Consider the following 25,880-nt stretch of genomic DNA (forward strand, 5'->3'; position numbering starts at 1 on the left):
GCGGGAGCCAGGCTCCCATCATCCCTCGCGGGGACAATGCTTATTTGCATACTTGCAGAAGAGCCGTAACTGCAGATTTCTATACATTAAAGATGGCTTTCGCCTCTTTGCTTAGGAAATGATCAAGAAGAAGGTTATGAAATCAAGTCTTTAAACTGCTGTGCTTCTTTATTATTGTCTCTATTTGCTCACCCTGACTTATAAAGATACTGACCTCTTTCCCATGGCCTCCGTGAGAAGACAACGGTATGCCTTAAACTTATGAGTAAGGAAAATAACGATCCGGGGTGACGCCCGGATCCTCACTGCTAATGTGAGAAGAATTTTTGAACGGGTACAGGTCGTCCCTATGGTGACCCGCCTACTTAGCGGGATGCCTTGGCGTTTGATCTGCCCGAACATCTTCTTAAAAACAGGTTTCAAACAAATTCTGCTTTCTATCCTTGTTCTGTTCAGATATGCTAACTTTTTTTTCTTTTGAGACAATTTAATGGAACTCTCTTATATACGCAACTGTTCATATTGAATCTTTGCTTCCTTTCGCCTCATACTCTCGAACTTTGTAAGTGCTACAATCTTAATCACAACTTTTACCATTCTTTCCTACAAAAATTCTTGTTATTATTTCCATATTTAAATATTAAACAGCTTTAAAACAATCACCCTAACCTAGATAATCCGGTTAGCCGGATTTAAGAACCTAAGCAGGGTCAGCCCTGGTCACTATATGTATGGGAGACCACCAGAAGGCTCGGGGTTGCTACACTGAGGCAAACCACCCGTTAGTCTCTTGCCTTATCCCTACAGGGTCGCCTTATATCAGTTGCATCTGACGAAGAGAACTTGATTCTCGAAAGCTTATGCTAAAATAAAATTGGTTAGTCTTAAAGGTGCTACTGGACTCTTTTTGATTTTGCTACCACAGACTAACACGGCTAACTTCTCTGCAATTTGACCACACACACTATGCCAATAGATTTGTGTTTTTGAAGGTATCTTGTATGAGATCAAAGAATAGGAAAAAATATTCATAGACACCATCCATCCCCAAAAAACAGTCATCAGTTCGAAGTATACAATAAGACTGCCTTCAACTCCCCCCCCCAACCTTATATATTACTGTTGTTTTTGCTGCACCCAAGCTGTTTAACAAGTACATTTTTAAATGCGTCGTGGGAAGGCAATTTACTTAAGGGATTAATAATATCAACTGACCTAATATCAACTGCATTATTTGTCATTTTGTTAAATATGTGTTATAATAAAAGAGACTGACTGCAGAAAATATCTGAATCTCGAATTAGCGTAATGAAGGCATTTCTCCCCCAGGATGGTTCCTTTCTCAACAGCAAACATCCTGCTCCCTGGTTAAACATCCTGGGTTTAGTGCTGGCAGGAGAACCAGAATGTTTGATGTCTCCAGAATTGCCAGATCATACAAAATGGAATATGCATTGTAGAATTTCAGACCAAAACCCAAACATAATGCCATACTAGTAGGTACCAAAACGTGAAAATTTAAAATGTCAGTTTCTTCATATTTTTAGCTTCTAGGATTGCGATGAAACAGGTGATAATGGACCACCTCCCCATCTCAGATGGGGCTTCCAGGAATAAATTACAATTCCTTAACCTTCCACCACTCCACCCCAGCACACATGCAATTTTTCAAACATTTTTCTACCACCAACCTCATGCATTTGCCCCCTCCATCTGCAAGGGTTAGTATTGTAATTCAGTATATGCACATAAATCTGCTAGATGTAGAATTGTAGCATTTTTAAACTTCATGAAATACTGCTGAGTACAGCCTTGGATCTTAAACTGCCTTTCCACTCAGGTTAGGCACTTCCTGCTTGCAGATGCCGGACTGGGAATTTTTACCAATTCCTTCCTCTCGCAGAATTCCTATCCCCACTTTACTCCCCTCCAGCATGTCCCCAGGGGGCCACTGATCCATTGTGAAACAGTTTCAGAGGCACAGAAGGCTGCATGAGGGAGGCAGGATCTAAGTTATCCGCTGTTCTTACAGCTAGCACTAGCGTCTCTTTGTCCCCTAGTTTGCAGCATTTACATTCCTAGCAAGGACACAATAAGGCACAAGTGTCAGTATGACAGCAGCCCTCCCCAACCCCAGTGCAGCAGCTCAAGTCACAAAGGAGAGTAGCTCTGGAAGAGATCTGTGCAACTAGATGTTCTGTAACAGTTTTGAGCATTTAGCAGTATTTCAGTTCTTGGGATGGCATGCCACACAATAGTGGAATTGCCTCTGCTGTTAGGGTATTACATGCACATTTTAAAGCAACTTCATAGATGACCATAGATGACCAAACTTTCTCCGAGTAATAATGGCTGTTGTGGGTTTTCCGGGCTGTATTGCCGTGGTCTTGGCATTGTAGTTCCTACACCTCTGAAGATGCCAGCCACAGCTGCTGGCGAAACGTCAGGAACTACAATGCCAAGACCACGGCAATACAGCCCGGAAAACCCACAACAGCCATCGTTCTCCGGCTGTGAAAGCCTTCGACAATTTCTCCGAGTATATTGTCGAAGGCTTTCACGGCCAGAGAACGATGGTTGTTGTGGATTTTCCGGGCTGTATAGCCGTGGTCTTGGCATTGTAGTTCCTGCAGTTCAGGAACTACAGTTCAACAACCATTTCTCTGAGTAAGTGAAATTTTCTGCAAGTACCTACCATGCCTCCTTCAAAACAGAAGTGTTTTCACCAGGTTATAATCAGAACCACATTATTCTACCTGCAGCTAGTTGCATGCTATGCACATTCCCTAATTAATTCTTACAATTTCCCACACACATTTTAATTTTCTAGCTTGCCTTGGCTTTATTTCAAGTCATATGACAATTTTTAGCACACCCTAAAACAGTCCTTGTAGAAATTAGCAACAAGTGAACAATGTTTGTTTTTCTTTTCCATGGGAAAAACACCAGCACTATCAACAGCTTCCTTCTCATGTATCCAAACTACATATATGCATTTTACTCTCATGGTACAGTGGATTTCGTACTTTCTAGGATGGCATGAGGCTAGTAGGTTGGAAGGAAACAAAAAAGGATCCAGGGAATATTAGTAGATAATATGCCAAACACAGAGAGCGAGCAAAAGCAAGCAGTGGAATAGAGCAATGAACTGAAAGTACCACCCACAGCGAACTCCGTGCCCAGACCTTTTGATACTGTAAGTTTACTGTGATGAAATTGGCCCTCCAGGAGATCCTCCTCTTCCACGGCCACAAGTAAAAATGCACGAGAACAGAGGTTGCTGTTCCAGGATTACCACTGTCACTACCATTTTAGCCTCTGCAGCTACTAATACAAAGCAGTTAGACTCAAAAAATTTGAAATCCATTGATATATACTGTACTTAAACTTCCCCAGTGTTCTACCCTCTGCCTACACTACCCAGTCTATATACTTTATTTGCAGCTGAACCAAAGTTTCAAAATATGTGGGAAGCAGTGTGAAAAAAGCAATTAGAGGACACGTCAGAGGACAATAAGTCAACCATTACTCAAGTATTTCACGATTTAATACAAATTATCTACAAAAGTAGTATTTTAAACAAACACTGTGTTAGTAATATTTTGTCACGGAGTAGATTAAGCTTAGTTGAGTAATTGTTAATTTAGGATCCCTTAAAATAAAGAGACTTAGAACATCACACAGCCCAGATTTGTAAGATCACTGGGACAATAATTTTCTACTAGGTTAAAAACCTGGAATTTGGTGCATAATCCTTAATTTATATTACTAGAAAAATCCAGGGCATTGTAACTCTCACATATTGTAGCTCAGGTTAATTTAGTACTAGCTAGACACTTGGTGATCAGGACTGACCATATTGAACTAAACTGATAAAGGAGAGAAACATCCCTTAACATCCTCTGAGGTCAGCTGGACCAAATGCAGGATAGCCTGTTAACATTGTTTAGGTGAGAATATGCCAAGTCATATATGGGGCAGAATGTTGGGTTGCAGCTCTATTCCCCTTTCACAACCTTTAATCAGTCTTGAAGGGATTTCCAGTAACAACCAAGAACTGGCGTCTGATTGCAACATACACATGGGAATATAAAAATACTCTCACACACAGGATTCTAGAAGTTTATATAGTTCAAACAGTGAAATTACATATTCTGAGTGATTTTAGAGAGCAATTATTTCAATGTAATAACTATTTGGAGGGGTTCAGCTAACTGTCCAACTTTAGAAAGCTTTGTAGCATTTCAGCATTCTGTACATTTCAATATATGTATCTTTAACAGGTGGAGCTAACTGATAAGTATCAGGAGTTTCGAAGCTAATTGTGTTATAACCACCAAGATGGTCAAGAAACACCTTTCAGATAATGACACATTAGGAAGACACTGGATTAGCAAAGCTAGTGAGAACATCTTGGTTTGTTATACATACATATATGCTTAACAGTGTGCCTATCACCTGCTAGGATTCTTGCTAACAGATAGCCTCTGGTCTGATTCAGAAGGCAATTAGGCAAGAACGCATAGACAGGTTCACTGAACACATATTATGCCTTAAAAGTTAAATGATCCTGAATATGCATTCTTTTCTTGCATACCTAAAATTCAGTGATGGACTGCAGAGATTCCATTTTTTCGTTTAAGAGGTCTTGCAACAAAAAGAATAGAATTTTCTTATTAAGCTTAGATAATATGAGCAAAGAGCAGGGAAATGAAAAATGAAAAGAGATTGCAAAAAACTCATAAGCTTGTTTGGCTTTGAGGAAAAGCAAAGCATCAACATTTAAGCACGTTTCTGAATTATCATGCTTTTGCAAAGAATATGAGGAATGCATAGCCCCAACTCCAGATCCATCATGTGTGCATTTTGACAGGCATGCATATGCTTGCGTACTCCCCCTGACCCCACACACCGTGATTGAGATTTTTTTGATTTTGGAAGCTTTTGATCCACCTCCAATTTGCTGCATCTTCTGAATGCAGCTGCCTGGGAAAAATGAAGTGGTTCCTCCCCAAACCAGCATTTGTATGTCAATGAAATTGTTACAAGTAACTTCCACAAGTGAAAGCTACTACTGCATATGTATAAAGGCAGTCAGCATATCTTCTTTTCAAGGCCTAAAGCACCTTTGTGAAACTTGCATCTCAAATATGAGTGTTATGTGCAATTAGTTCTCTTTCATCAAGTAGTTCCCACATAATTAACCTGATAGTGTGGTGGAGAGTGCCCTCAAGTCATAGTTGACTTATGGCAACCCCTGGTTGGGTTTTCATGGTAGAAAGCACACATATTAGCAACATGCACCTTAATTGTGAGGAAGCAGGGGGAACAAACAGCTATTCAACTGGACAATATTGGGTTTGTTTGTTTTTATTTCTTTTCTTTTTTTACAATTAAGGATGTGCAGTTAACACCCAACAAGAAAAAGCAGAAAAAAGTCTTATGGGAAAAAAACAAGTATACTGAACACATACCAATCAAATGGTACAGGGATATGGGGATGGCTTTGATTTCAAAGTTTCAACAGAAGTTTTTAAAAAGGAAGAAATGCAAAGCTGTTCAATTTCCAAGTCTAAATAGGCACTGTAAAAAATAAAATAAAAAACCCACATTTCTGCTTTCTCCAGCACATGTCCCCAATCTAAACATACTGCAAAACATCTGGGACGCTCAAAAAGCAACTGAGAACACAACCTGACAGTGATAATAAAAGCTTGGGACCCACCCACCTACCCTCTTTAAAAACCACTCAGTGCTGCTGTCTGGACTGGAAGAAAATTAGAGGATTTTATAAAGGGTTGAAAGCATCCAAGGCAAAGAGCACGATATAGTTTGTTCACTATAACTTGTATTGAAAAAAGAGAATAAAACATTGAGATCTACATCATGGTACATAAAATCGTTGCATTGAAGAGATTTTTTGAAAATAATGTTTTACAAGGTTGTTGGAAGGGAGGGGAGGGGAAGGGACACTGCTTTAGCTGTCATCAATTGGAAGGGTCAATTCCGACTTCATTATAACCATTTTTATACACTGTACATCTACCCTAGTTGGATCAGTGTGTGGATCTGTTCACTGGTGTCCCTTTGAATAACTGTAAACTAAACCACAGTATGCAACTCCATAGGAAGCTATAGGATCAAGTGAATGTACAGCCAGTTATATTTCCCCTGCTTCACGCTCCTCTGAGCTTCTCTTGTCTTCTGATCGGCCATTAGCACTTTCATAGGAACGCTTCCTGTCTTTGCAATCTCGGTCTCTAGGCGATTTCTCTCTGGAGCTCCTGTCTTTGTCACGTGATGTTCTGTTATGGTCTCTTGCCCGTTCTTTATCTCTGGATGATCTTTCTTTAGAGGATCTGAAAAAATACAATCCATTTGATAGCTTATATTACTTTGCTTTGTTTTTGTTCAACTTAGAAGTCAATTTTTAGCAGAGCATGAGAAAGCAGAGACTGAACTATTTCCAGAGTCAAAACTGGGGAAAGTAGAGCCAAATTTGGACAACTTCCTATATCTAGATTATTTTTGCCTTAGTTAAAATTCTAAAGCTTAGAAGGATCACAATTTAAAACATGCTGCTACCTAGTACATTTCCCATGTAATCCTAACAAAAAAGGTGTATTCACACATTCTGCAAGTAGAAAAACGAAGCATCTTCCTTGTATCTGGATTGTTACCACTGTCACTCTGTCTTCTTCCAAGCAGCTCAGGAAGGGATACATGATTTCCCCTTCTTCCATTTTGTCTTAGCACTGAAAGAGAGCCTGGCTGAGTCACCCAGGGAACTTCATGGCAGAGAGGAGATTTGCCCCTTGATATTCCCAGTCCTAGTTAACACTTCATTTATATCCCATACTTTTCTCCCCAATGAGGACTCACAGCAGTTCACATTATTCTCCTCTCTATTTTATCCTTACAATAGTCTTGTGAGGTAGATTAGGCTAAGATGTGTGACTGACCCAGAATCACCCAGCAAACTTCCATGGCAGAAGGAACCCTGTTCTCCCAGATCCTAGCCTGACACTCTAACCCCTACACACTGCCTCTGATGAAGAAGTGATAAATGCAAATATGAGTAACTACATTGGCTCCCAGCCTCCAACACTTAACATATCAAGTGTTACTATTGTACATAGTGCTTCAACAACCAAAAGAATGAACCCTCTGATCTGAAAATGGAGGTGAAAGGAGTAGGGGCTAAAGGACAGAATACAAGATTGAAATATCATGATTTTAAGGAGAGGAAGATGTGGTATTATTCAGGTCCAGTAGCAGCATAAAGACTAACTAGATTTCTAGGGATGAGTTTTCGAGAGGCAGAGCACCCTTCATCAGATACCTGACAATATTTGTATTGACCCAGAGACTCTCATCCCCCATCCCTGATGGTTCTCCTGGCCACTCAGGTCCCCTAGGAGCCTCTAAAAGCTCTGGTTGTTTGTTCTGAAGCACTCCAGCTTCCTGGGTTCTCCTAAGTAAGCAACTCTGGACACAGGCTGGTAAAATATATATTTGGAATTTATTATAGAAAGAACACAGAGCATATGGCAGAAACCACTCTTAGCATTTAGGCAAGGCAAAAAACAAATAACAGCTTGCTGATCTAAATATGTTCTAACTGGCTAAAATACTACTTGCTGACTGACTAAGCATTCTCTATTGGTTCCAAGGCTGGTTGATCTTACCAAAGTCCATTCATGCTAGCTCACTCTAGGAATCCTGGAGATAGCATGGAGCTGAGGAGCTCTCCTTCACATTGCAGATCGCTGATAATGATTGCCAGGTAGTAAGGCTGGTCAAGAGTGGTAAACTGCCTAGATACAAAGAGGCTTCTTGAAATCTGGAGAGGGCATCAGCCCACTCAGGGAACCAATCAGGGCTCAACTTGTTAATTGGACATTACATCCCTGTGAAAGTTTAGAGAGTATGGCCAGAGCTGAGATCAGCACCAAGCACTGGCCTTCCCAAGGTCACTCTCTCAGGAGAACAGCCCAGGTGCAGCTAATTAACAGAGCCTGTGCCTTTCCCAATAAACAAGCCTAGTAAGATTTCTTGCAGGACATGAAGCCTGAACCAAAGTTTTACTCTGTATTAGGTGGAACAAGGCCTGCTCCTCACAATATTTGACAAAGAGAGCTCTCTCTTGAAAGCTCATATCCTGCAAATCTAGTTAGTCTTTAAGATGCTACCTGGCACAAATCTTGCTCTTCTACTACAAACCAACATGGCTACCCACCTGAAACTATCTTCATGTGGTACTACGTAGGAGTTCTGGGAATGAGCTCCAAGTATCTGCAGCAACAATAGGGAGCAAATGGAAACTTCTAAGGGTGATGAGTAGGGTTATAAAGAAGGACAGAAGTATAACATGGGTCATAGTCAAGATAAAAGTGCGCTGGATGGAGAAAGGGTGCCATATGATGAATATGCCTAGAAGGGTAAATGATCTGAGGAGAAAACTAATGGACAGAGAAGAATTAGGATGACACAAGGAAAAGGCAAAAGATGGTCACACTAGTCACAGTGGAAGACCACTAGAGTTTAAGGCATGGGGGTGGAGGAAAACTGTCAGATTTTTGCGATGTTGTATGGGAGAAGCAACATGATTTGGCGACAGATTGCACAGAGAAAAGAAAGGAATAAACGCTATGCTAAGGCTTCAAACATGAGCAACACAGTGATGTCATCAACAGAATGCTTAGGTCTGGGTGAGTGTCCCCTGGGTGAGGTCACCCAGGGACACTCACGGGAACAAGAACCATAATCACTGTACACAGCAAATGGAGAAGATTAGTAAAGGAAACAACAGGTGACCCTAAAATGTATTAATGAAGTTCTGAAGCAGATTTTTGAAAGTCACTTTAACAATTGAAGAGTCATTGTTTAAATGGTACATCTGTTATCAAAATAGGTATTGTTTGAAACAAAAATAACATTTTAGGGTGAAAGAAATACAGTCAAGAATGGAAAATGACAAGGACATGTAATTCTACTGTTTCTGTTAAAATAAGGAATATTTCCAAACAAAATGTACTAAAGAACACATAAGCACATAAAGGAATAGCACAAGTTTAATCTCCATACAACTACTCAGAAATACTATAACACCATAATTTGTGAAAACAGGTTGAATATGTACTTAGATTTTATATGCCATGACTAACCCTAATATTAAAATATCGAAGGTTACAATTAAATATTATGGGGCATATGATTCCATGACATAATGCCTCCTCTGATGCAGGATATTAAGAGTGTTAAAATCAGGATATTGGTCAAGGTGTTGTCTATGTTCCTACAGAAACAGTAGTGAAAGTTCATGGAGGTGTCCAGTTGTGAACTGCTCCTTCTACTGACCCAATAGTTACCTTTTTTTAGAGCTGCGTTCTCTGCTCCTGTCCCTGGAGCTATGCCTGCTTCTCTGGTGGCTGCGGCTCCTGCTGCGACTGGTGGAACGAGATCTGTGACGGTGGCGTTTCTCACGGGATCTTGATCGAGTTCTTCTCTTTCGTTCACGTGAAGAGGAACGAGACCGATGTTTGCGGCGATCGCGGGATCGAGATCTGAAAGGAGACTTAGAGTAGATAAAAAAGGAACTCCAACAGATCTACCAAGTCTGCCCCGTAAATCAAATCTCTTACTGAAGCAATTTATGCTGTAAAAAGTATGAAAATTTCAGAATTTCACAGAACTTTAAATCAAATTTGAATCCGTAGTCTTACAGATACCAGTCTTAGTAGCAGCAGTTTATTAAAAATGGCCAAGGTTCATCATCATTTGTGGCCAGAAGGGCAGCAGCAGCTGCACTGCACATCAATGCCAGATTTGCCAAGTGGGAGTTCAAACTCCTCTGGATGTAAAAAGCCTTAAACCTGTCTTCCAGTTCAGGTTGCCTTGCATCTTATGTACCAACTTGCTGCTCAATACTTCTGGGCCAATACAGACACAGTATATTTTGTGGCATACGAAGTGGGACAGAGGCTCATACTGCACTTTTTTTTTTGGTTAAATGTTATCTATACACCCAAGTTGTCTATTTCCCATCACAGCACTAATAACTTGCTGTTTAAAGATTCCATTATGAAATTAACCATGGAGCCAGCATTGCCCATGATTAAATATCAAAAACCACAGGAGAGCTCCTCCCGAATCAAAAAAGTTTTCGACTAACACAAACCACTACCCAGAAGTAAAGCAAATATACTCACACATTCATAAATAATTTAAATATATTTTTTCTTAGAAAGTGCAGTGTGCTAAAGTGCTTATAAAAATTTAAGGAGTATTGTATACAATAGGGATGTGCACTTTGGGTATCTGATTCGGGTAAAAGACCCGAATCGGGCCCAATTCGGAAAGTTTTGGTATTTCCGAATCAGGGCCAGCATGCTAGCCCTGATTCGGAAATACCAAATCAAAGCTTCCCGAAACATTCGTAATGTTTTGGGAGTTAAGTTTAAAGGGCCCTTTCACAAGTGGCAGGGCCCTTTAAACTTTTCTATTCCCCACCCTTATCTCCCCATCCCCACTTACCTGGTACCGGCTGGGGGGGGGAGGCCCTCCTGCCTCCCCGCTGGCCTCTGGTGGCAGCGGCGTCTCTCTCTGCCAGCTGGCTGTGCCAGCCGCGGTTGTGCAGTGGCACCGGCAGGGAAGGCCCTCTCTGCTGGACAGCCACACTGGTCGCGGCGGCGGCAGGGGAGGCCATCTGGCCAGTGCAGCATTCGCAGCTGGAGCCTGACCAGGTAAGTGGGGTGGAGGTAGGGTTAAAGGGTGGGCCTCCCCCCTCCCTGTTACTTCAGTGTGCTCTGAATCTTTCCGGAGCATACTGCAGCAACTTAGAAACCCGAATCTGAAGCAGCATGCCACTTCAGATTTCAGGGGTTTTTCCTAAACTTTTTCACGTTCCGGGTAAACCCGAAGTGGGACACCCAAATATTTGTCAGGTGCACACCCCTAGTACACAAATCTAATCCAACATCCAGAATATAGTTTCCTATCAATCAGCAGATACCACATCAAATCAATAGACATCACATCAAATATCCATTATAATATATAGCATACAAAAATATACATAAGTTCTTAATAGAAAATCCCATAAAATCCAACAGGTGAAGAGGGTCCTCCATGAGAATGTAAAAGGTTAGTAGTAAAGGTTCAGTGAAAGATAAGTAGTAAAGCTCCAATAGTTATATCTCACAGTGTCTTTTATGTCTTTTCCAGGTGGTGTTCCTTCTGAACTAGATTGATTCTCCAAAGTAATTAACAACAGTCTAGAAAATCGTGTTGAAATGGAGCTGAAGCTGAAGAGCCAAACTGGTTTTGACAGCATATTTTATATCCCGTTTTGCAATAAACTTTTTCAAAGGCTCGTATTCAACAAAACACTCAAGCCCATAGGCAAATTCTATCATATCACCAAGTTGGTCCAATCTGACTACTATTTATTATATGGATATTTGATGTGGTATCTATTGATTGATAGGAAACTATATTCTCGATGTTGGATTAGATTTGTATACAATACTTTAAATTTTGTAAGCACTTTAGCACACTGCACTTTCTAAGAAAAAATATTTAAATTATTTAAGAATGTGTGAGTATACTTGCTTTACCTCCGGGTAGCGGTTCGTGATTAAATACCAGTAGGTCATGGAGCTATCTGCCATTGCCACATTCCATCAGAGTTATAAGAACGGAACTGTGCCTCTCATCACTAGAAAAGACTTTCTTGTTTACTAATTATGGCAGTAAAATAAAGCATTTGTAAAAATTCACAGGAAAAATAAAACTAGTATCCTACCTCTTGGGATTCTTGCTGTGGGATCGGGATCTGAGAACAAGTGTAAAAACAGACAAGTAAACATATGCTGAAACATTAGCTTGCACAATCCACTAATTAGAAAGGAATGCCATTAAAGCAATGCATTTTGCCCATTTAGTGCACAGGTGATATTAAACAAGAGCACAAAATTCAAGTCTGACCCACAGATAATGAACAGAAGAGACCACTGCCATCTATTTAATCAATCTTTTCCCACTGTTAAAGAACTGCAAGTGGAGTTCTTCAAAGTAAATACAACTAATTTCTACCTCCTTAATTTCTCTCTTTCTTCCCTCTCCCTCTCTTCTCTTCTTTTGAGGCGTTCCTGATTTCTTTTCTCTTGTTTATCAGCCACAATCCTCTGAAAAACAAAAGTAACATTTTTTTTAGTAACTTCCTTTAGGAGGTTCAACACCACCGAAGCATTTATTAGATTATATTTGGTTCTCTTCCCATTTCTTAGCCCTTACCAGTGATTTCTCTAATCTGGATTTTTTAAAAAAAAAATCAAAACCTTCAATCCATACTGAAGAATAAAACTTTAGTAATCTGATGGTAGGCAGAGACCAGCGCAAAAGAACTACTCTACTGGAGGCTCTGCTAACAGCATGTATTCCTCCAGGAAGTTTCTTCAGCAGACAGGGAAGCTAGCAGGGGCAGTGAGTCAAACTGATAGATCTCTGTTGAGAGACCTATCATGGGGAGTTCAGAATATTAACTCATGATCCTCAGAAAAATATTTTCTGCATTTGTCTGCATCAAATATATGCTCAAAAGACCAGTAGCATATAAGCTTTTATATTAGCTCTTTTGAAATGGAACCTCTCATTTCCAGAAACATTACCAGTTCCAAACATGAGGTACCAATATATTAAAACTGACCAGTAACCAGTTATCATTAATGAATTTAAGAAAGCAACATATAATTACCCTAAGCTCTTCAAGTTTCTCTCTTATTTCAATAAAACCCAAGTGCAGTTTTCCTCCAAAGTGATCAGCAAGCCGCCTGTCATTATCATGTAGACCAAGATAGGCTGAGCACACTTCACAGACACGAAGCTTCTGCTGCTGGAAGCTAGAGGCAGGCATTGAATTTCTGTACACTTCCTGAAAGACACACATTAATGGACATCCTTAATATGTAGAGATTTTTAATTGGGGTGAAGGATTAATTTGGTTTTGAATTGTAGGCTTTGATTTAATTTGAGAACACCTCAAGGGAGGGGCAGTTGGCAAGTGAATCTGCTGCATGGCAAGAAAGGAAGAGTGTGATCGAAGACATAATGCTTGGGAGTATACATTTTTCCTGGATTTGAACAAAATGTCTATAGTTGCCTCTTATAAAGCTTAACACAATTTTCTACTTCCTAGTGCAGAATTCTACTCTCTTCAGAATCACTGAAAGTGCAGATGCCAGTATAGCTCTGAAGCAGACACAGTGATAAAGGAGTTAAAGGTCTTCCCTGTAGGAAGTGTGTATCATAAAATCTGTAAACGTGGCTATGGTAAAGTAAAAGGTGATCACCTACAATTCATTAAGTACTACTGATCTGAGAAAAGTATTGTTGTAGGATAGTATTATTTGTGCTTTGTGTAGCTAAACCCTGTAACTCTTATGAGTCTGCAACTTTCATAAGTCATGAGGACTTACTGGATTTTTTTGATACAATAAATATAGTTGAAGCAACTTAAGACTTTCCATAAATGCCAGTACTGAGGATTAACATTATTAATGAACTGCAAGAGCCTATAAATGTGGAAGCTGTTTTAACCTCAAAGGATCAAATTAAATACACTACTCAAGACCATGGATTTAAATCACCTCTGCTTCCCTCTTCTTTGCCCTTGCTTTTTCCACTTCATCCATTACTTTCTGTGATTCTTCCACATTACCATCAGCTCCAAGCTGCTCTACTTTGGCGAGCAACTTCCCAATTTCTTCATTCAGTTCATGGACTCGTTCAGCCTTTTGGGGAAAAATAAAAAAATCATGAATGAAAGATTTTTCTTCCAGCAAAACTGAGATGTGCATCTTACAACAACCACATTTCAGAAATATGTAGCAGTCAGTCACTGCAATATAAAGAAATACATTAGCAGTATGAGATTATATAGATTATAACTGGGCCCTCTTAAACAAAAATAGAAAAAAAATTGCCTATTCTTTGCCATAAGCAATGGAGAAAGTAAAGCAGAGACAATGTGGTGCAGAGATCAGAGTATTAGAATTGGACCTTTGAGACTTGGCTTCAAATTCCCACTCACATGAATATCACTGGGTGACTGAACGAACAATGATCTTAGAGAAACCTACCATTCATAGGATAAAACAGGGTTAACATACCTGTAACTTATGTTCATCGAGTTCTTCTGTGCTGACACACATGGGGACTGCGCAGGCGCAGGCCAGCTGCCGGAGAATTTTCTAGAGCTTCCATGGCTCCGAAGGGGCCGTTTGTCGCGCGCCTCAGCGACCGTCTTCCTGCCCAAAACGGTCACGTGCTCCTTCAGCGACCAACGGCCCCTTCCCTCAGTTCTCCTTTGCCGCCGCTTGACCAACACACTTAGCCGTAACACCTTAAAACACATCAGATTCAGTTACAGCCACCACATCTTGTGCATTGGAATTCACAGCGGGGTAGGAGGGAGGGTTGTGTGTCAGCACAGAAGAACTCGATGAACATAAGTTACAGGTATGTTAACCCTGTTTTCATCTTCGTTCTTCTGTGCCTCCACACATGGGAGTGTACCAAGCTTCACACAATAAGGAAGGTGGGGTGAAGTCCAACACAATTTTATTGAACAAACAAGAACAACAACAAATAGATATGCATATATACATCTATGTAAACTGTGCAGTGATACATCAGTACCCAATATTTACACATATATACACCCAAATATACATATATACACTCATTCACTCAAGGGTACCTAGCAGGTACGCCAAGAAAATCTTCCCAAGACCCCCTCAGGAAAAAAGGGAGTGTAGGACAGCCCTGGCCACAGATACATCCTGCTCCGCATTGACATCAATGGCGTAATGCCTGACAAAGGTGTCTGCAGAGGACCACGTGGCTGCTTTACAAATGTTAACCAGGGGCACCCCCCTGAGGAGTGCCGAAGAGGATGCTTGGGACCGCGTGGAGTGGGCCCGAACCTGAAGCGGGCAAGCTACCCCTGCCAGGGAATAGGCCCTGCTAATGGCCGCCACAATCCACCTAGACAGGGTCTGTGAGGAAGCCCTGTTACCCTTGTCCTTGGCCCCAAAACATACAAACAGGTGAGGACTGGAATGGAATCCCTTCGTCCTATCCAGATAATAGGCTAGGGCCCTCTTCAAGTCTAGGGAATGGAGGGCCTTTTCCCCCTTAGAGGAAGGTTGAGGAAAAAAAGCAGGCAGTGAAATATCCTGCGAGAGGTGGAAGGCGGACACCACCTTGGGCAGAAACCCGAGGCAGGGACGCAGGACCACCTTGTTGGGATGAAACACAAGAAAGGGAGGGTCAGACCGCAGTGCAGACAGCTCACTGACCCTTCTGGCTGATGTTGCAGCCACCAAGAATGCCACCTTGTAGGATAACATATCCAAGGGGCAGGTAGCCATAGGTTCAAAAGGAGGCAACATGAGACGTGAGAGTACCAAGGACAGTGACCACTGAGGCACTGGCGCCGACACAGGTGGGTAAAGATTGTACATGCCCTTAAGGAACTGGCGGGATTGTGGGTGAGAAAACAGTGTAGCACCCTCAACTCGGGTGTGAGCAGCTGATATCGCTGCCAGGTGGACCTTGAGGGAGGAAACCTTCAAGCCCATGCCACGCAAGTGGCACAAATACTCGAATACAACCCCCAAGGGACTGCTGTCAGGCACCACTCCTGTAGCAAGTGCCCAAAGCTCAAACTTGCGCCACTTGGCCGCATATGCGCGCCTAGTGGATGGCCGACGAGCATTCAGGAGGACCCGCTGTACCTCGTCAGTAAAGCCTACAGGGGAGGAACGATCCGCCAAGCCGTCAGGTGCAGCTTCCTGGGATCGTGGTGGACTAGGCTCCCGTTCAGGAGAAGGTCTTGCCGAGGGGGCAGACTCACATATGTCCGTTGGGACATCCGCAGGAGCTTCGGGAACCAAACCTGCCGTGGCCAAAAGGGGGCCACCAGGATGCAGTCCGTCCCGTCGTCCTCTATCTTGCACAGGACCCTGGGAATCAAGGGGAATGGAGGAAACATGTAGTGCAAGCCCTGCGTCCACGTAAACTGGAAGGCATCCCCAATAGAGAGGGGGTCGCTCCCTGCCCTGGAACAGAACGTGTGGGCCTTGGTGGTCGCCGCAGTGGGGAACACGTCTATCACTGGATGACCCCACATCTGGAAGATCGGCCCAACGCACTCTACGTTCAGTTCCCACTCGTGGTCCAGCAAAGGGACCCTGCTGAGGGCATCTGCCCGGGCATTGTCTGACCCAGCCACGTGTATAGCACGGAGCGACACGCCGTTCCTGATAGCCCACTGCCAAGTGAGCGTGGCTTCCCGGCACAGGGCCATGGACACTGTGCCCCCCTGCTGATTCACGTAGTACATGGCAGTCGTGTTGTCCGTCTGCACCAAGACCTGACGATTTCTCAGCAGTGCTGTAAGAGACACAAGTGCGAAACGAATGGCCCTTAGTTCAAGCACATTGATATGGAGGGTCTTTTCCCTCTCAGACCAGACATCTTGCACAGACACATCACCACAGTAAGCCCCCCATCCCAACAGAGAGGCATCAGTGGTAACCGTGACGTCATGGTGCTGATACCCAAAGGGGGTCCCTTTAAACAAGTTGTCATCAGACAGCCACCAGTCCAAGGAGGAGAGGATGACCCTCGGGATAGAGAATTTGAGGGACGGAGGGTGCAGCAGAGCATCGTACCTCCGCACAAACCAGTTCTGGAGCGGGCGCATATGCAGCCTAGCGAAGGGGACCACAGAGGTGGCCGCTGCCATATGACCTAATAAGCACTGGATAGTGCGCACGGACTGGAAACGGTTCCTCTTAAACATGGACACAAGACCCCTTAGGGACCTAGCTCTCTCCAGGGGGAGTAGAGCCTTACCCTCCACGGAGTCTAACAGTGCACCAATGTAGGAAACCTTGCAGGTGGGCACCAGCTTGGATTTCTCAAAGTTTACCAAGAGCCCCAAGCGTGTACAAGTGCTAAGCACTAAACCAATGTCCCGCACCAGCCTAGACACCGATTCAGCCACGATGAGCCAGTCATTGAGGTACGGAAAGATGGTACAGCCCTCTTCCCGAAGGAAGGAGACCACAGGAGCCACACATTTCGTGAACACTCGTGGGGCAGTGGACAGGCCAAAGGGGAGCACCTTATACCGGAAAACCCTTTGCCGGTAAACGAAGCTCAGGTATTTCCTGTGCTCCTCCCGTATCCCCACGTGAAAATATGCGTCCTTTAAGTCAAGGACCGCAAACCAATCCCCCTGTTTCAGCAAGGCGATCACAGCCACCAATGTAACCATTTTGAATTTGGTCACCTTGAGGAAGGCATTAAGGCCCCTCAGATCTAAAATGGGACGTAATCCCCCATCCTTCTTAGGGACCAGGAAGAACCTAGAGAAGAAACCCTTTACAGAGTCCTCATAGGGCAATTCTTCCACAGCACCCTTGGCCAAGAGCAACACGATCTCCGCATCCAGCTCGGCCATAGTGTTATTGACAGCTGTCAGGGGTGAACTGCATCTAGGCAGCTCAACGAACTCCAGCCCGTATCCCAGTTCAACAATAGTTAAGACCCATGAGTCAGATGTTATTGACTCCCACTCAGAGAGGAGTGGACTCAGTCTGTCCAAAAAGTTCGGGGATACGGCTGGCGTGACCCGTCAGTACTGCCTCCCGGCGCCCTGCTGATCTCTCTGCTGGGCCGGTTGTTGTGCCGGACGAGGCTTGAAGGGCCGACGCCTCCTCTGCTGCTGTGCGGGAGGGTAAGGCCGCTGCTGGTAGGCAGGATACTGGTGGAAACCCGGCCGCTGTTGCTGGTATCTGCCCTGGAAATGGTAAGGGCCGGACCGGGGAGCGTACCGTGGCCTGGAGGAGGGCTTGTCCGCAGGAGCCAGCCCCAAGGACCTAGCCGTCTGCCTGTCCTCCTTCTTCTTTTTCAGGGTCTCGTCGGTGGACTTGGAGAACAGCGAGTCCCCTTCAAAGGGCATGCTCTCCACCCTGGAACGCACCTCCTGAGACAGGGCGGTCGACCGCAACCAGGAATGGCGCCTGAGGACCACCGCCGAAGCCATCCCTCTAGCAGCAGTGTCAGCAGCGTGGCTCCCAGCATTCATTTGCTGTTTAGACAGCCGGACAGCCTCTATTTGCAGCAGGGACACCACAGCCTTCTGCTCAGGTGGGAGGTCCCGGGTATAGGACGCCAACTTCTCCCAGAGGTACAGCTGGTACCCTGCCATGATGGTCTGGTAGTTGGCAATCCTCAGACCCAGCAAAGCGACGATGTACTGGCGCCTGCCCATGGCATCAAGCTTTCTGCCCTCTTTATCGGCAGGCACCGAGGAGTGACCCGATCGTCGGGGGTTGAATTCCTCCGTGACCAAGGAGGAAGGTGGAGGGTGCTTCACCAACGCCGGCCAGGTGCCCTGCTTGATCTTATAAAGCTGCTCGATCCTCTTAGATGTTGGAGGCTGGTCACAGGGCACCTTCCACACCTTCTCCATGATCTCCTCAATACCCTCGAGCATGGGGAAGCCAATGGACGCCGGGTTGTCACCGTATATCCGCTTGAGCAGCTTGTCTTTGGTCTGTGGGGTCGCCGAGGAGATGTCCATCTCGAGGGCCTGGGCCATCCTCGCCATCTGGTCGGCGTAGATGCGGAGGTCCTCGTATGGGGAGCCCGTAGATGGCACCAGATCATCAGCCGGCGATGGTTCAGACCAGGATTCCGACTGGTACTCGGCCAGGCTCTCCACTTCTCCTTCCTCAGAACCGCGCTGGGAGTCCTCACCCTGGACTGGAGGGGGAAACCACGATCGTCTCGACGTCGATGGACCCGGTTCCGACTCGGAGAAACCAGCAGGTGTCCCTTCCCACTGGCAATGGTATGGTGAGGGAAGGTAGGAGGCTTGACGATGCCGGGACGCAGTGGATCGGGCGGATCGAATGCTGTCCCCGGACCGACGTCGCTCACGACCGACAGCAGGCGGAGATGGACGGGCAGGAGATGGGCGGCCCCGATGAGGAGACGGGCTCGGTTCCAACCTCGGCGACCGAAGGGTAGGCGATGGTCGACTCCGACGGCGCAGGCTCGGCTCCGGCCCAGAAGAGAACTCCGCATGCACAGTCTCAAAGGCCATCGGATCCGGCCCCGGCACGGAGAGTTCCTCTGGTTCGGGGGAACCCAGATGAGGGGAAGGCGTGTGAGGAAGCACGATGACTTCTTCCTGGGGAGCGGGATGCGGCGACCGATGATGTTTGGTCTTCTTCTTCTTTTTTGCCGGTTCCGAAGAAGACCTCGGAACCGACGCGCTCCTCGCCTTCGAAGGGGACCTCGGTTTCGACCTCTTAGATTTTATAGGGATCGAACCGGTCGTCGGTTCCGACCGGGGACTCGGCACCAGGATCCTCGGTTCCGATGTCGGTCTCGGATCCGACCTGGTGGATGACGCGCTGCGGGGTGGCCGCGCCGGACCCTGCGCTGGGGAGGCCGCTCTCGACGCCGAGGCACTCGGGGGACGCGGTTTCGACCCCGACCTCGCGGAGGCCACAGAGCCAGCTCTTGAGCGCCTTTCGGCAGAGGGGCTAGGGCCGGCCTCAGGTAACGGGGTCCCCTCGGACATGACCGACTGCCACAGTGACGAATTCAGTCGGGCCCTCCGATCCTGCCGGGCCTTGTTGGTGAAGCCCTGGCAGATCTTGCAGGCCGACACGTTGTGGGTCTCCCCCAAACAAAAGAGGCACAGCTCATGGCCATCGGTTTTGGCCATCTTGGTGTGGCATTGGAGACAATGCTTGAAGAGAGCCGTTGAGGCCATCTTCAGGGGCACGCGAAAGAAGGGTTAAAAACAGTCCGAGTCAAATTACCGAGTATTTCGTCAAAGTCCAGAGGGAGATCCGATAGAATAGTCGAGGTCCGAAGTCCGAAGTCCAAAAGCCAAGATTAATCAGTCAGAAAAGCACGAAGCACAAGCACAGAGCGCGAAGCTCAAACGTTCTCTCCAAGCGGCGGCAAGAAGAGAACTGAGGGAAGGGGCCGTTGGTCGCTGAAGGAGCACGTGACCGTTTTGGGCGGGAAGACGGTCGCTGAGGCGCGCGACAAACGGCCCCTTCGGAGCCATGGAAGCTCTAGAAAATTCTCCGGCGGCTGGCCTGCACCTGCGCAGTCCCCATGTGTGGAGGCACAGAAGAACGAAGATGAATATAGAGTAACTCCAAAAGACACCATCTGGCCTCCTAAACCGCAGTGTAATGAACGTGGCACTTGAACTGGTTTAAGGAAGCCCAGGTTCAAGTCCACGTTTAGCTGTCAACACTCTGGATGACTCCTTTTAATATTATTCTTTCTTTGCTGCACTTCCATACCTGTAAAGTGAACTATTATTGACCTCAGAAGTTTGTTGAGAATAATTAATGAAATGATTAAAATAAGCATTTTTCACACTGAACAGAGTTGGAGAAACAGTTTAAAAACCTGTGCTCTCAATGAGTGCTCAATGCTTACTTTGGCTGCAACTTCAGCACTGATCTCTTCTTGGGTTTCTGCCAATCTTTTCTTTGCCACTTCAGTTCTTCTGTCACAGTCTGCTATGAATGACTGCAGATGATCCATTGCCTAAGACATCAAAAGATTCATTGTAAAAAAAATAAATGTTTTTCATTAGGCAAAGAGTCCATTCACTGCAGGTTAAAATTTCAACTTTTAAAAAGTTGCACCAAATGTTTGCATTTAAGTTAGCACAATCATCAAGGATTTCTAGGAGATCTTAAGGTAATTATAATTCAAGTCACATTTACAGGAATATTAAAACTAACAAGCACATTTTCACTCTTCCATTCCTGTACTGTTCATGCTGAGGACTGACACAAAACATTCAATCAATTAGATGTATAATTGCATAGGAGGACTGAATCACATCCTTGAGTGAACTAGCAAGGGGAGAAGAGTTTAAGTGAGGACAGATAATAGATTTCATATAAAGAAAATAATGCTCTAGGTCCTCACTGTGTGAACATTACAGGATTATGACTTGCTCTTCCATTTCCCAAAGGGTTTCACCAAACAATACTGCTATTTTGTACATTCTTCTTCTCATGTCTTCACTGAAAGTAATCCTCCTGAAAATATCACACATACATAACACTACCTAACACTGTCAAAACAGCAGAAGAGAAGCCCTGCTGAACAGCTCTCTCTCAAGTATCAACACTCTTTTAACAAAATGTCCAATTTCTGTTATTCCCACTACAGGCTTAATGATGTTCCAACATTAACCAAAAACTGTAAATCCCATGAAACCGAACATTTCACAAAATTGCACACTGAAAATTTAGGTTCCTTTTTAGGACCAAGGTTTAACAAGGATCAAGGTCTGAGTTAGATTCCCTCCTGGTTACAGCTTCCATCACATTTATATGGTAAAGACAGTCCAAAGACAAAACATACATCAAGCTCAAAGAAGAAGTCTTGTTCTTTGGATGCAATTTCATAATCTGCTCTTAATGCCAAATCATGCACCTTCAGACATTCTCCAAGGTCCATCCTCTAAAGACAGAAAAATAAAATTTTAGACAGGCATACTAAATACAAAATATTAAAATATTCTGATAAAATACTGTGAAGCGAACAAATTGCATGATAGCTGAGAAACAATGCAACATTTAAGCTAATTAGCAAATGACATTCATTCTTGCAATAAGTTATCAGAAACAGTCAATATTATAATGTCTGATATAATACTGTTCAAACTAAGAATAGCAGACAAATTTTTGTTTGAACTTCAGCCACATACTGCTGCAGTCGTACTAGCATTATATTGGCTGATCTTAAAAATGGTATTACATGGCTTCAGTTATTGGATTCTGTTTGGCACCAGGAATACAAAAATCACAATAGATTAGATCCTATGAGTGTTCCATTGATGGTGAAGTGTTCCTCTGGCAGGAGCGATAGGATACAAGTTCAACAGTGCAATCCTAAAATGAGTTATTCCGAATTGAGTCCGGGACCCAGGAGGGGAAGGAAAATTTAATTTGAATTTAAATTGTAATTTGCATTTAGTAAGGTCAACCACTCCATCAATATAACATAAAGCTTTAACTTTTGAATAATGGCAGTATGAAGGGAAAACATTTTGTGTAGCATAGTTGTTACATGTTGTAGTTGTTGTGTTTTTTTTTTCCTTCCTCCCCTTGTTCCCTTTCTTCCCTTTGTATTGTTAGTTAATGTAGTTAATAAAAAATAAAAATATTAAAAAAAAACTAAAATGAGTTATTCCAGTCTAAGACCACTGAAGTCAATGGGCTTAGACTGGAGTAACTCTTCTTAGGATTACACTGCAAGCCTTTTCCGGTGAAATGACAAGGGTGCTAGAGATATACAAAAAGTTATGAGGCCTGGGGATATAGTGCTTTAGACGACAACTCTAGAGACCTCTTTCAACTTCAATTTTCAGGCACCATTATCTAATTATTAAGTTGAGCGTTGATGTATTACCTACAGAATTTTCAGCCATGCATTCTGTGGTACAATACTTTATGCAACATATAAAATTTTAATTTAAATTGTTAAAATTCTTTGATTTTTTTTACAGAAAAATACACAGGATTAATGTATTGTCGAAGGCTTTCACGGCCGGAGAACGATGGTTGTTGTGGGTTTTCCGGGCTGTATTGCCGTGGTCTTGGCATTGTAGTTCCTGACGTTTCGCCAGCAGTTGTGGCTGGCATCTTCAGAGGTGTAGCACCAAAAGACAGAGATCTCTCAGTGTCACAGAACTACAATGCCAAGACCACGGCAATACAGCCCGGAAAACCCACAACAACCAAATACAATACACTTTCAGTATTTTCAACAACTCATTTAAGATACATGACCTCTCCATATCCAACATTATTCATTAGCAAGGCATCACAAAACAATGCATCTATTTACTCATCATTAACTCATGTCTATTTTATATCCAACCTGACAAAAATATTTTATGCACTGGGTTTTTATTGGCTGTTTTAAATGGCTTGTTAATTGAATGACTTATCGTTTAATCTTATTATTTTATTATTTGAGCTGCCTCAAGCAAATCTCTAAAAAAACAGCAACTAAATTCGATAGACAGACAGAAAGAGGAGGATTTGGAAGTCCCCACTTTGCTACAAATTGGGCGACACTGGACCAGTCACTCACCGTTTAAGTAATCTAACAGAGCTGTTGCAAGGATGAAATGGGGAAGGGGGAACAATGGAAGGGTCAGATAAAAATGTATTAAAATAAATACAAACAAATGTAGAGCCATTCTTATTTTTTCATTCATTAAGATTTAGCTACTAACATAGAATTCCTCTCCTACTAGGAAGTTTTGCTAGCTTACCATCTGAAATGATTAAGGGATGTTTTGGATTAATTAAGGGGGAACATAACAGAGGTTTATTAAATTATTTGTGGGGTGTGGTATTTTTCCATAAATAGTAGAACTCAGGGACACTCAGTAAGTTGATAGGACATATAAAAGGAAGTAGTACTTTCCTTAATGAGTAATTAACTTACGGAATTCCCATCAAGTTGACATAGTGATGGCTTTAAGAGTAAGGCCAGCAATGGCAACTAGCCATTATGATTAAAGTGAACGTCCACATCCAGGAGCAGGAAACATACAAAAAACAGTACGAGAAACAACATCAAAGGAAAATGTTGGCCCCTATGCTCTGTTTGCTGGCCCTCCAGAGTAACAGCTGCTCAGTGTGCGAAAGAGGATGCTGGACTAGATGGTTACTGTTCTGATCCAGTAGGTCTGCTTACGTTAAAATGATTAATTCCGGTCCAGTCTGCTCTGCACCTACCACCATATTGTTATTTCTTTTCTTTTCATTGGCACACTCTCTTACATAAATTGGTATAAGACCATGCAGCTGCTACCAATTTAAATATTGGTTTAATTGTCATGGCTCCTCCTTAAATCCTTTGTGAATGATAGCAGGGCACCAAATCTTATTTGGTCAGTCAGGTTTCAAAACTGTGAACAATGGAGATCTGATTATATCATTGTTTAGACCATTACATCATCATTAACAGGCTTTGCACAACAAAATTTGTTTAGATCAATTTCATCTTAAAAAATTACTCATTCAATCTTTAAGAAATCCATGTATTTATACAAAGCCTTTCTGTCACCTATGGGGGAATTGCCTGATTTTCCTAACTTCAGGGGGCTATATATAAACTGAAAGCTGAAGCATCCCAGTGTATAAGCAGAAGTAGTCTGTTTCTCTACAGGGTCCAAGTGTCAGATTACAGAATTCTTTTGAGTAACTGCTAAGTTGATTAATGATTTGAGGTCATCAGACAAGCTCCAGGTTTTTTTTTTTACAGTTTACAGGCATATAATATTATTTACACCATTAAAGATTTTCAAATATCTTCTTTATGCTTTTCATCAGCATGGTCTAACAGCCAAAATTTATGCTTTGATGTACAAGACTAAATGGAGCAAATTCAGATATAAGGAAGAGCTTGAACCTGCTTGTGGGAAGAGCAGAATAAAAATTTAATAAAATAAATACTGAACTTCTTCAAGAAATATGGTGAAGATTACTCAAAGAGCTATCCAATAATATGGCACGAAAAATGTATAAAGATATTGCTTAGGTGGCATTATATCCTGAAGATGTTAGCAAAGGTGATTGATGCTGTTTCCATCAAGTGTTGGAAATGTAGATACATTAATATATTTATGCATATGTGGTGGGAATTTTCGAAAGCAAAAGTATTTGGGGAGAATATTCAAATGGAAATAAGCAAGATGACTGGATATGACCAGGAATCAATCCATCATTGTTTTTTTAAATGTTATACTGATAAACAAATTAAACTAGTGTTAAACTAATTAAGAATTTAATTATTACAGCAAGCTTGCTTTTAGCTGAGCACCAGAAATCTTCTGTTGATGCTGGAAGCCTGGAATTGTGTTTACCCTATGGAATCAATTATGAGTAAGATGACATGCCTAGTTTCTTTGCTTTGGTATAGTAGGCTTAATTTATGTTTAATTTATATATATGATAAATTATAGCTTTATTTTGTATTTCAATTTTTAATTGAATTTTAAAAAATTAATTATAATTTTCAAAAAATTAGGAGTTCATAAATTCATTCACCACGATGACTGCTTTTTCTCCTTCTGGCCAGCAAGACTCTCCAGAACTAGAAGATTATGAAGACAGCATCCCTGAAGTCAAACCGTGTCATGCTTTGGAGGAGCTCTGAATGCCTCCACAGTACAGTGTATTATCAAGCAAGATCCTACTCATCTCCTAGATTGGAACTGGGGAGGGGGGTTGTGATGATCATAAATTTTGGCTGGCAGTCAAGGCTAGCCAAAACTTACAGATCCCTAAACATCATGACTTTTGTATTATAACCTAGCATTAACATTATCCCGGAAAAAGTAAAACAAAGGTGAGAAGGAAGTAGGGAAAGAACTCAGGGGGAAGTGGTATATGTTGATCACTGTGGGGAATAGGATTTCCCCCTATGGAGTTTTACTTACTTGCCTCCCCCCGCCCCTTGCAGTAGTCCCAAATATCCCCTAAAATGCTATTCCTGGGAAAGATCAAGATGGGTAGCTGTGTTAGTCTGTCTGTAGCAGTCGAAAAGAGCAAGAGTCCAGTAGCACCTATAAGACTAACAAAATGTGTGGTATGGTATGAGCTTTCATGAGCCACAGCTCCCTTCTTCAGACACAGCTAGAACATGAGTCCATCTGTCCTTATATCTTGGAGTGGAGTGATTACAGAAGCCGAATGATAATAGCTGGTGAATGACAATGGCAGGCATGATAGAAT

At 43.1% G+C, this 25,880-nt stretch overlaps 1 protein-coding gene and 1 non-coding gene across 5 annotated transcripts in view; one reads left to right on the top strand and one right to left on the bottom strand.

Moving 5' to 3' along the window:
• The first annotated feature begins 248 nt into the window (after window positions 1-248).
• On the top strand, window positions 249-397 carry LOC129336387 (U12 minor spliceosomal RNA). Its single transcript, XR_008597706.1, has one exon. It is a non-coding gene; the product is annotated as a U12 minor spliceosomal RNA (small nuclear RNA).
• Window positions 398-5,354: 4,957 nt separating this feature from the next.
• The window catches only part of LUC7L2 (LUC7 like 2, pre-mRNA splicing factor), a 34,492-nt gene continuing 13,966 nt past the window's right edge, over window positions 5,355-25,880 (bottom strand). For all 4 annotated transcript variants that reach the window (XM_054988102.1, XM_054988104.1, XM_054988100.1 and 1 more), the window contains 8 exons: window positions 21,490-21,588; window positions 20,548-20,658; window positions 13,650-13,793; window positions 12,758-12,934; window positions 12,097-12,188; window positions 11,807-11,836; window positions 9,372-9,566; window positions 5,355-6,359 (listed from right to left, as the gene is read on the bottom strand). In XM_054988102.1, the coding sequence (XP_054844077.1) occupies window positions 6,161-6,359; window positions 9,372-9,566; window positions 11,807-11,836; window positions 12,097-12,188; window positions 12,758-12,934; window positions 13,650-13,793; window positions 20,548-20,658; window positions 21,490-21,588 (1,047 nt within the window). In that variant the 3' untranslated portion in view covers window positions 5,355-6,160. The remainder of the gene's footprint in view (window positions 6,360-9,371; window positions 9,567-11,806; window positions 11,837-12,096; window positions 12,189-12,757; window positions 12,935-13,649; window positions 13,794-20,547; window positions 20,659-21,489; window positions 21,589-25,880) is intronic.

This window comes from Eublepharis macularius, chromosome 9 (assembly GCF_028583425.1).
Source record: "Eublepharis macularius isolate TG4126 chromosome 9, MPM_Emac_v1.0, whole genome shotgun sequence".
Taxonomy (NCBI): domain Eukaryota; kingdom Metazoa; phylum Chordata; class Lepidosauria; order Squamata; family Eublepharidae; genus Eublepharis; species Eublepharis macularius.